The sequence below is a fragment of the Salvelinus sp. IW2-2015 genome, linkage group LG11 (assembly GCF_002910315.2).
Source record: "Salvelinus sp. IW2-2015 linkage group LG11, ASM291031v2, whole genome shotgun sequence".
Lineage (NCBI taxonomy): Eukaryota > Metazoa > Chordata > Actinopteri > Salmoniformes > Salmonidae > Salvelinus > Salvelinus sp. IW2-2015.
Genome location: NC_036851.1, coordinates 40,059,069 through 40,070,664, shown reverse-complemented (window position 1 = coordinate 40,070,664; position 11,596 = coordinate 40,059,069). Strand labels below are relative to the sequence as shown.

Here is an 11,596-nt window from a genome sequence, read left to right as displayed (position 1 = left end):
CAGAAAGAACTAAAGAGACGAGATAAGGCATCAGGCTTGGTGTTCTTATTTCCCGGGCATAAGGAAATCACGAACTCGAAACGAGCGAAAAACAAACGCCCAACGAGCTTGACGTGCATTAAGCGTTTGGCGCAACGGATGTACTCAAGGTTCTTATGGTCAGTCCAAACGACAAAAGGGACGGTCGCCCCTCCAACCACTGTCGCCATTCGCCTAGGGCTAAGCGGATGGCGAGCAGTTCGCGGTTACCCACATCATAGTTGCGTTCGCATGGCGACAGGCGATGAGAAAAGTAAGCCAAAGGATGGACCTTATCGTCAGAATGGAAGCGCTGGGACAGAATGGCTCCCACGCCCACCTCTGAAGCGTCAACCTCGACAATGAATTGTTTAGTGACGTCAGGAGTAACAAGGATAGGGGCGGATGTAAAACGCTTCTTGAGGAGATCAAAAGCTCCCTGGGCGGAACCGGACCACTTAAAGCAAGACTTGACAGAAGTCAGAGCTGTGAGAGGGGCAGCCACTTGACCGAAATTACGAATGAAACGCCGATAGAAATTAGCGAAACCGAGAAAGCGCTGCAACTCGACACGTGACTTAGGAACGGGCCAATCGCTGACAGCCTGGACCTTAGCGGGATCCATCTGAATGCTTCAGCGGAAATAACAGAACCGAGAAATGTGACAGAAGGAGACATGAAAGGCGCACTTCTCAGCCTTCACGTAGAGACAATTCTCTAAAAGGCGCTGGAGTTACACGTCGAACGTGCTGAACATGAATCTCGAGAGACGGTTGAAAAAATCAGGATATCGTCAAGGTAAACGAAAACAAAGATGTTCAGCATGTCTCTCAGTACATCATTAACTAATGCCTGAAAGACAGCTGGAGCATTTGCGAGACCGAACGGCAAAACCGCGGTATTCAAAATGCCCTAACGGAGTGTTAAACGCCGTCTTCCACTCGTCCCCCCTCTGATGCGACGAGATGGTAAGCGTTACGAAGGTCCAACTTAGTAAAGAACCTGGCTCCCTGCAAATCTCGAAGGCTGACGACATAAGGGGAAGCGGATAACGATTCTTAACCGTTATGTCATTCAGCCCTCGATAATCCACGCAGGGGCGCAGAGTACCGTCCTTCTTCTTAACAAAAAAAACCCCGCTCCGGCCGGGAGAGGAAGAAGGCACCACGGTACCGGCGTCGAGAGAAACAGACAGATAACCTCGAGAGCCTTACGTTCGGGAGCCGACAGAGAGTATAGTCTACCCCGAGGGGGAGTGGTCCCCGGAAGGAGATCAATACAACAATCATACGACCGGTGAGGAGGAAGGGAGTTGGCTCTGGACCGACTGAAGACCGTGCGCAGATCATGATATTCCTCCGGCACTCCTGTCAAATCACCAGGTTCCTCCTGAGTAGAGGGGACAGAAGAAACAGGAGGGATAGCAGACATTAAACACTTCACATGACAAGAAACGTTCCAGGATAGGATAGAATTACTAGTCCAATTAATAGAAGGATTATGACAATACTAGCAGGGATGACCCAAAACAACAGGTGTAAAAGGTGAACGAAAATCAAAAATGAAATAGTCTCACTGTGATTACCAGATACTGTGAGGGTTAAAGGAGTGTCTCACATCTGATACTGGGAAGAGGACTACCATCTAAGGCGAACATGGGCGTGGTTCTCTCTAACTGTCTGAGAGGAATGTCATGTTTCCGAGCCCATGCTTCGTCCATTAAAACAACCCTCAGCCCAGAGTCTATCAAGGCACTGCAGGAAGCAGCCGAACCGGTCCAGCGTAGATGGACCGACAAGGTAGTAACAGGATTCTGATGGAGAGACTTGAGTAGTAGCGCTCACCAGTAGCCCTCCGCTTACTGATAGGCTCTGGCCTTTTACTGGACATGAACATGACAAAATGTCCAGCAAGAACCGCAATAGAGGCAAAGGCGGTTGGTGATTCTCCGTTCCCTCTCCTTAGTCGAGATGCGAATACCTCCCAGCTGCATGGGGCTCAGTCTCTGAGCCGGGGGAGGAGATGGTTGAGATGCGGAGAGGGGAACACCGTTAACGCGAGCTCTCCTCCACGAGCTCGGTGACGAAGATCTACCCGTCGTTCTATCGGATGGCGAGTGCAATTCAAAGAGTCACGCTGGAAGGAACCCTCCCGGAGAGAATCTCATCTTTAACCTCAGCGTGGAGTCCCTCCAGAAAACAGCGAGCAACGCCGGCTCGTTCCAGTCACTGGAGGCAGCAAGAGTGCGAAACTCTATAGAGTAATCCGTTATGGATCGATCACCTTGACATAGGGAAGCCAGGGCCCTGGAAGCCTCCTTCCCAAAAACTGAACGATCAAAAAACCTGTATCATCTCCTTCTTTAAAGTTCAGATAATCGATAGAACACTCAGCCCTTGCCTCCCAGATGCTGTGCCCCACTCCCGAGCCCGACCAGTAAGGAGTGATATGACGTAAGCGATCCGAGCTCTCTCTCTTGAGTATGTGTTGGGCTGGAGAGAGAACACAATATCACACTGGGTGAGAAAGGAGCGACACTCAGTGGGCTGCCCAGAGTAACAAGGTGGGTTATTAACCCTAGGTTCCGGAGACTCGGAAGACCAGGAAGTACTGGTGGCACGAGACGAAGACTCTGAAACTGTCCGAGAGGTCGGAGAACCTGAGCGGCCAGGGTTCAACGGCATGACGAGCAGCAAACAATTCCTGCTCGTGTCTGCCGAGCATTGCTCCCTGGAACCTGACGGCAGTGTTGGCGAGAATCCGTAGTCGCTGGGTCCATTCTTGGTCGGATTCTTCTGTTATGCTGTTAATGGACCCAAAAGCCGACTTAAAGAAACAGAGTCTTTATTCCCAGTCTTAAACAAAAAACTGATACTCCTGGATATTATCTTAGGTTAAATACAAAACAGGAAAACTGAAAATCCTCTCGTCAGTAGAGAGGAACGACTGGAGATCGCGACCACAGACTGCAGTTGCTTCGGGAAGGCACAGGCGTAGCTGACATAGACACTGCTCACACGCAGCACTGAAGAAGCAAAAACACGACAGGCGGAACAAGGACACAGAAAGCAAACATCAAACAAGGATCCGACAAGGACAGAAGCGGAAAACAGAGGAGAAATAGGGACTCTAATCAAGAGGGCAAAATAGGGGACAGGTGTGAAAGAGTAAATGAGGTAGTTTAGTGAGAATGAGGAACAGCTGGGAGCCAGGAACGGAACGATAGAGAGACGAGAGCGAGAGAGGGAGAGAGGGGAGGAGGAGAGAGAGGGATAGAAAGAGGAAAAGAACCTAATAAGACCACGCAGAGGAAACGAATAGAAGGAAGCACAGGGACAAGACATGATAACAATGACAAATACATGACAAGAGAGAGAGAGAGAGAGAGAGAGAGAGAGAGAGAGAGAGAGAGAGAGAGAGAGAGAGAGAGAGAGACAGAAAGTGAGCGAACACAGAGCAAGAGTGAGATGTGTACAGGCTGTGGAGCCACACTAACCTGGGGCAGGGCTCTGAGGAGGTCCTGAGAAGGCAACAGACAGACAAATTCCCCCAGGAAGGTGATGAGGATGTGGAGCATGTCGGTCCAGCGGCCCACCATCAGCATGAGCACCAGCAGGGCTCCCAGACGCAAAGCCACCGTGTGCAGCAAGGCCTCACTACCAGGGCGTCGATTCCGCTCCTCTGTGGAGGGCAATAGAGAAGACAATGAACAAACGTGACACTACTAGGGTGCTAGATAAATGTATACTGATAATGTACATTTGTACATCCACTGTATATCAACTGTATATTTGTAGAGCCACTGCTTAATCTCTTATAGCTCTATGCTCACTCTACCTATTTGTATATAATGTATGTAAACTTTGTGTAAACTCCGCTGTCTGTATTCTGTCTCTAATTGTTGTCTATCACTAGCTGCACCATATCACCGGGTAAAATTCAGGTATGTGTAAATGTACATGGAGAATAAAGGTGATTCTGTTCAGTAGGGCACACTGCAAAGTTTTGTGACTGAAYATTAAAATCTGTGTTCTTATTGGACAAATTGAGGTAGTACTTGCCCCATTACACTCTGTTGTGAAATGTTTCCTCACTACTGAACACGACCCTGATATTTAAGAGGCTATTCTACTTGTTGTGGTGCTACTTCTCTCAATTGATTGATTCAATTCATTCCTTGGGCTGCTAAGACTTTCAATGGAAATCAAGTCAATCTAAGTGATGCATCACCTTGGACGTAGACCACCAACAGGGTGTAGCAGATGGTCAGTGGTGTCCAGAACCTCAGAGACTCCGCCTCGGACAGGAAGTGGTGGTGCACGTTGGCGAGGCTGGCCATGCCGGCCACGGCAAAGGCCAGGAGCACGGCTCTCTGCAGCGAGGGGAGCAGGGAGTGGCCAGAGTTCAGAAGGGTGATGCAGACCCCACAGTAGCGCTGGGAGCTGTGTAGGTGGTAGAGCCTGGAGACGTGGCCCCAGAGAAGGTGGCAGTGACCCGCCAGCAGCCAGCTGAGGCCAGCCGCCAGCAGGAGGCTGAGGGAGCGATGGGGAGCCCCCTCCTGGAGGAAGTGGAGACTGCAGCTCAGAGCACAGCCTAGAGAAAACTGGCACTGGACCAGCATGAGCTTGGTGCTGCCTGGGAGGACATCCTGGGCAGGCAGGCAGGCAGGCAGGCAGGCAGGCAGGCAGGCAGGCAGGCAGGCAGGCAGGCAGGCAGACAGACAGACAGATTAACGCATGGATTAAGGAATACATTTATAGAACAATGAATGACAATACCATATTTACAAAAGGAACCAAAAAACAATATAAAACACACTGTGTTGATGTGTGCGTGTTTGTGTGTGTCTCACCGGTCCTGCAGTGATCCAGGCAGCGACGGCCCTGAGGGAGAACTCCAGGACCACTAGGGAGGAGACCCGGGGGCCGACCAGAGACAGGAGGCCAGTCAGGAACCAAAACTGCAGCACACCACTCAACCCATGTCCCCCCAACGGCTTGTTCCCTGCTGCAGGCGAAGACTCTGACCTTCCCTTGTCTTTACTGTCCCCATTACATCCAGAACCACTGCTACAGGGGAGAGATTAAGTTAAGTGTACACCAATAACGTTGTACACATATGCACTATCGCATACAACATTGCATTTGATGTAAGCATTCATGAACACAGGTTATTCATAAACACGGTAGAGGTTATTTATTGTTTTGAGACAATATATATTAAAAAGCAACAGTATCTCACCTGATTGACTGAAAGAGTAGGTGAACTCTCATGAGATTATAGAACACTGAGATTCCACATGCACCAACCAGACCTGAGGAACACACGCACACACACTATCATCATCACCAATAAAGTTTCTGAACATGATCGTTTCATCATCACCACCATAATTCAAGGACTTAATATGAAACCGGTGCAATAACATAGACGCGAACGGATAAATGTATAACCGTATAGCGACTCACCTTGCAATACACAATCAAAAGGGTTGGAGTCAAATGGCAGCCACACCGGGATCCACGCTAGCCAGTTTGAGGGAGACATTGACATTTGTTCGTTTTTTCTGACTGGCACGATCCGCGCAAGTATTTGTTAATCCTCCAATGCTAGAAACTTCGATCCAAAATGTACAGTGATATTGCTATTGATTAGAAACGCAGTGACCAAGTAGGACGTATTAGTATCCTTTCCTCCGCAACACACGCAGTGACCAAGTAGGACGTATTAGTATCCTTTCCTCCGCAACACGAAACTCTTCAGATGGTTTTCATGTTGCCTTCATTTTCACCGTATTGATCACTTATGTGTTCTCTCCATGTTGACGTTTCAAAGGTCGTATGATTGTGGTCTGACGTGTGCCCCCCCTGTCTGAGGAGGCCTAGACGTTTCATGATCAAAAGGGGTTGCAATAGATGATTGTCTGAAATCGCATCAAGGGAATCTGCTCGATTAGGCTGTTGTCTTTAAGAAATGCATTCTCAGAAGCTACTCATTTGTGCTGTCAATGGGGTCTGTGAATGTTAAACGGATGTGTATTCCAATTTTAAAGTAGAATGGTCTTTATTAATAGAAATTCAATATAATTATACATATACTTAAATTAGTTCAAATTATCTTAAATGTTTCTCATCTTCAGACATGCACAAGTCATAGCATTTTTATTTTCACACATTAYATGGAAACGACAAACATATCAGTAAAACTGTTGCCTCAAAATGATCTAGGTCACTAACCTAGAATAAAAGGCACATATTACACAGAATTGTTGATCTGACCAACCTTCGTCTTGCTTCATTAATAATGGGCCTTCTTGTGCACAGTTTGACTTTTGATCTTAAAGCGGCAATCAGCAGTTGAATCCATTAAAAAAATAAAAGAGAACTCCCTGATTCCTGTTTTGGTCAAAGTTGAGGGATGTGGCTGGAGAATTGTAACCACTCTTAAATTCATAGACAGAACTATGGATGCAAGACTGACCATCCATGATATCAAAATTATAGTTGTAACCATGTTTTGAGGATATATAGTGTTTATTTACATTTACACTTTGTTTACAAACACTGGAGTAAAACAAGCTTATATTTTGGGTTCTGATGGGGTATTCCATTTGAACTAAGCTCATGAAGAAATTCTAAGATATATTCTTTAAGAATTAATGGATACATATAATTTATGTATAAGTCCAAAAATGTATATAGCAACTGCAGATTGCCCCTTTAAGGCATGGAGTGAGCCTCATCTTCCATATCCTCCTTCAACATCACTGTCCAGGAACTTGCAGTGTCAGTAAAATAAACCGGAGATGGATCAAGTTGTTTAAGTCAAGTTAAGTGATGTATGTCAAGCCATTACATATCCTTCCTGTCAACCACTGAGTGAGTGCAAGTGTCACGTTCGTCGTAACATTTAAGTGAGGAGGACCAAGGCGCAGCGTGATAACAATACATTCTTCTTTAATGAAGACGAAAACGAAACGAACACTATACAAACTAATCAAAACAACAAACAGACGAAAGTGAAGCTATACAAACAATAAGTGCAGACACTGGCAACTTACACATAGACAATCACCCACAACCTACCTAATGACTATGGCTGCCTAAATATGGCTCCCAATCAGAGACAACGATAGACAGCTGTCTCTAATTGAGAACCAATCTAGGCAACCATAGACTTACATAAACACCTACAATGAAYACAACCCCATGAACTCTACAAACACCCCCTAGACAATACAAACACCCKAGACGAGACAAAAACACACAAACATCCCCCATGTCACACCCTGACCTAACTAAAATAATAAAGAAAACAAAGATAACTAAGGACAGGGCGTGACAGTACCCCCCCCCCCCAATGGTGCGGACTCCGGCCGCAAAACCTGACACAGAAGGGGTTGGTCCGGGTGGGCCTTCCTACGGCGGTGGCTCGGGTGCGGGACGTGGACCCCACTCCACCATAGTTAATACCTGCTTAGGGGGCCTCCCAGGAACGAGGAACCTTGCAATGAGTCCCGGACTGAAGACCATCGTAGAGGGCGCCACTGGACGGAGGGGCAGCTCCGGACTGAATGGCAGCTCCGGACTGAGGGGCAGCTCCGGACTGAGGGGCAGCTCCGGACTGAGGGGCAGCTCCGGACTGAGGGGCAGCTCCGGACAGAAGGGCGGCTCCGGACTGAATGGCGGCTCCTGACTGGCGGGCGGCTCCTGACTGGCGGGCGGCTCCTGACTGAAGCGCGAGCTCTAGCACCTCCTGAATGCGGGCGCTCTGGCAAGCTCCTGAATGTGCGGGCGGGCTCTGGCCCTCCGACTAGCGGGCGGCTCTGGCAGCTCCTGACTGCGCGGGCGGCCTCTGCGGCTCCCTGACGTGGCGGCGGCCTTCTGGCGCTCCTGTCTGGCGGGCGGCTCTGGCGGCTCCTGACTGACGGCGGGCTCTGGGGCTCCTGACTGACGACGGCTCTGACGGCCTCGCGGACAGACGGGCGGCTCTGACGGCTCGGGACAGACGGATGGCTCTGACGGCTTGGACAGACGACGGCTCAGACGGCGCTGCGGCAGCGGGCAGCTCAGACGGCGCTGGGCAGGCGGGCAGCTCAGATGGCGCTGGGCAGGCGGCAGCTCAGATGGCGCTGCAGGCGGGCACAGCCAGATGCGCTGGGCAGACGGGCAGCTCAGATGGCGCTGGGCAGACCGGCAGCTCAGATGGCGCTGGGCAGACGGGCAGCTCAGATGGTGCTGGGCAGACGGCAGCTCAGATTGACGCTGGCAGGCGGCACTCAAACGGCGGCTGGGCAGACGGACAGCGCCAGACGACGCTGGGCAGGCAGCAGCTCAAACGGCGCTGGGCAGACGCGACAACTCGGGCAGACGGCAGACTCCTGGCCGGCTGAGGCACACACTAGGCCTGGTGCTGGTGCCGAACTGGTGTACCGCGGCTAAGGACACGCACCTCAAGGCTAGTGCGGGGAGCAGCAACAGGGCGCACAGGGCTCTGGAGACGCACAGGAGCTTGGTGCATAGTGCCGGAACTGTGGTACCGGGCTGGAGACACGCACCACATGGCGAGTGCGTGGAAGGAACAGGGCTATGGAGACGCATTGGAAACCTGGTGCGTGGTGTAGGCACTGTGGTACTGGGCTGGGGCAGAGGAGTTGGCGCCGCGATATACCGGACGCGAAGGCGTACACGGACAGCGAGACGACGCTGGCAGGCAGGCAGCTCAAACGGCGCTGGGCAGAACGGACAGCGCTGGCAGACGGCAGACTCTGGCCGGCTGAGGCGCACAGTAGGCCTGGTGCGTGGTGCCGAACTGTGTACCGGGCTAAGGACACGCACCTCAAGGCTAGTGCGGGGAGCAGCAACAGGGCGCACCAGGGCTCTCGGAGACGCACAGGAGGCTTGGTGCGTGGTGCCGGAATGGTGGTACCGGGCTGGAGACACGCACCACATCGCGAGTGCGTGGAGGAACAGGCTATGGAGACGCATTGGAAGCCTGGTGCGTGGTGTAGGCACTGGTGGTACTGGGCTGGGGCGAGAGACGGTGGCGCCGGATATACCGGACCGTGAAGGCGTACAGGAGCTCTTAAGCACCGAGTCTGCCCAACCTTACCTGGTTTAATGCTCCCGTAGCCAGGCCAATGCGACGAGGTGGAATAACCCGCCACTGGGCTGTGCTGGCGAACCGGGGACACCATGCGTAAGGCGTGTGCCATGTACACCGGCCCGAGGAGACGTACTGGAGGCCAGATACGTTGAGCCGGCTTCATGGCACAGCCCCGGCTGATACGTGGAGCTGGAATGTACCGCACCGGCTAAGCACACGTACAGGAGACACCGTGCGCTCTTCCGCATAACACAGTGTCTGCCTACCTTCTCCTCTCCACGGTAAGCACGGGGAGTTGGCGCAGGTTCCTACCTGACTTCGCCACACTCCCTTTTAGCCCCCCCAAGAAATTTTTGGGGCTGACTCTCAGGCTTCCAGCCTCGCTTCCGTGCTGCCTCCTCATACCACCGCCTCTCGCTTTAGCTGCCTCCAGCTCTTCACGAGGGCGGCGATATTCTCCCGGTTTGTGCCCAGGTCCTCCGCTGTCCAGAATTTCCTCCCAATTCCATAAGCCTCGATCGCTGCTCCTGTAGCTGCTGCCGCTTACCACGCTGCTTGGTCCATGGTTGTTGGTGATTCTGTCACGTTCGTCATAACATTTAAGTGAGGAGGACCAAGGCGCAGCGTGATAACAATACATTCTTCTAATGAAGACGAAACGAAACACTATACAAACTAATCAAAACAACAAACAGAACGAACGTGAAGCTATACAAACAATAAGTGCAGACACTGGCAACTTACACATAGACAATACCCACAACCTACCTAATGACTATGGCTGCCTAAATATGGCTCCCAATCAGAGACAACGATAGACAGCTGTCTCTAATTGAGAACCAATCTAGGCAACCATAGACTTACATAAACACCTACAATGAACACAACCCCATGAACTCTACAAACACCCCTAGACAATACAAACACCCTAGACGAAGACAAAAACACACAAACATCCCCCATGTCACACCCTGACCTAACTAAAATAATAAAGAAAACAAAGATAACTAAGGACAGGGCGTGACAGCAAGAGTGTCTACTCCTCAATGTCTCTCCTTCTCTTCACCAATGGATCTGTCAATTATTAAACCTCAACTCTGTCCATGTACAGTATGAGGCCCTCTGTCTCAGGTCTGGCTCTGACGAAGGAAATAGACCGAAACCTGTTGGGTTTAGTAATTAATCATATTTTTTTTATTCAACTTCCATTGTCCTCCAGGATTGGCTGAATATCCTCTTCTCTTCGGCTCTGGTTCAGGACGTCCTGGAAGGCTCTCTGTCTCATCAGGTCCCAGAAGAGCATGCTGAGAACGGTGTGAGGGCATAGGYGGAAGAACACAGGGCCCATGCCTTTATAAAGCCCCAGCAGACCTTCGGTCCGACACACCTTCACCAGACAGTCTGAGAAGCCCTGGTACAGACGACCCTAACAGACAGGCAAGAGAGGCAGAGGATAAAACTGTGAGTTCAACAGCTATAGATAGTTACAGTATAGATATTTATATATATTTGAGTTGAACAGCTAAGAGCTAGGGGTGTACAGTATATGGAGAAGGCAAGGTACTTAGAAGCCAAGAGAGAGGCCAGGGAATATCAGGGTGAATTGGGCAATGCCAATAATGATGGGTGAAAGACAACAAGATATTGAAAAAAGGCTCACACTATGATGCTCATCCACTGGCTGGTTGTAGAGGCGGGTGCTGATGACATCAAACGGGTCATGGTGATTGTCACTGCGACTCCACTGATACAGGCAGCTGTCAAGGCAACCAGCCAGCTGTTTGGACTGTACCACTACAAAGACACAGAGAGAAATCAACTAACTGTAGGGGTGCCAGATTATGCATATCTTGTTGGCTTCTTGTATCATATGTACCTTGTAAAAGAACAATCAACTCAGAAACAATCAATCGTTCTAGATTAGGACTGGTCACTGTATTATGGCCACACCAGCAGTCATGAGTCATGGCTGCAGTAAAATTCCACGTGGCCATTGAGTCATGGTAGTCTCCTTTTAGCACTCTGGACATGCTTTGGTAGTACCCAACTTGCTAATGACCACCAGGTCGCTAATGGCCTGGTACTCAGGGCTCTACTTTCCCTCTAACCACTCTGACATCAATGCACATGCAATCGAAAATCACTTCAAACACATCATCAAAACAGTATCCTGCTTTTAAAACTCCCCTCACCGTGATGATCAATTTGAAGAAAAAAGTTGCTGCTGTTGAAACTGAGTGTAAAACATGGTCGTTGTGGATGTTGTTTCAAAGCCTAACAACGAAATGGACAGAGCTTTCTAAGGTGATGATTCATTCAAAACATCCATATGCATAGGCGTATAAGCCCAATTACATTTTGTTTAAATGAGTGTGCCTTTTACAATACATAGCCTACCGCATATTACGCATGGCAGAACACATAAAACACAACTGATTTAAGATGTCTTTGGTACATAATTTGTCTAGCCTTA

The 11,596-nt window shown here is 49.9% G+C and overlaps 2 protein-coding genes across 3 annotated transcripts in view; both read right to left on the bottom strand.

Annotated features, from left to right (window-relative positions):
- Positions 1-5,834, bottom strand: part of LOC111970393 (transmembrane protein 82) — a 10,814-nt gene extending 4,980 nt beyond the window's left edge. The window contains exons 1-5 of one of the 2 annotated variants that reach the window (XM_070445729.1): positions 5,487-5,834; positions 5,260-5,332; positions 4,871-5,084; positions 4,249-4,666; positions 3,515-3,699 (exon numbers count right to left, since the gene is read on the bottom strand). In XM_070445729.1, the coding sequence (XP_070301830.1) occupies positions 3,515-3,699; positions 4,249-4,666; positions 4,871-5,084; positions 5,260-5,332; positions 5,487-5,571 (975 nt within the window). In that variant the 5' untranslated portion in view covers positions 5,572-5,834. Of the gene's footprint in view, positions 1-3,514; positions 3,700-4,248; positions 4,667-4,870; positions 5,088-5,259; positions 5,333-5,486 lie in introns of both variants that reach the window. The other variant, XM_023997103.2, reaches the window with a different exon arrangement.
- Positions 5,835-9,512: 3,678 nt separating this feature from the next.
- The window catches only part of LOC111970404 (solute carrier family 25 member 34-like), a 24,381-nt gene continuing 22,297 nt past the window's right edge, over positions 9,513-11,596 (bottom strand). Inside the window, 3 exon segments of the mRNA XM_070445731.1 lie at positions 9,513-10,549; positions 10,784-10,842; positions 10,845-10,917. Coding sequence (XP_070301832.1) covers positions 10,322-10,549; positions 10,784-10,842; positions 10,845-10,917 — 360 coding nt within the window. The 3' untranslated portion in view covers positions 9,513-10,321.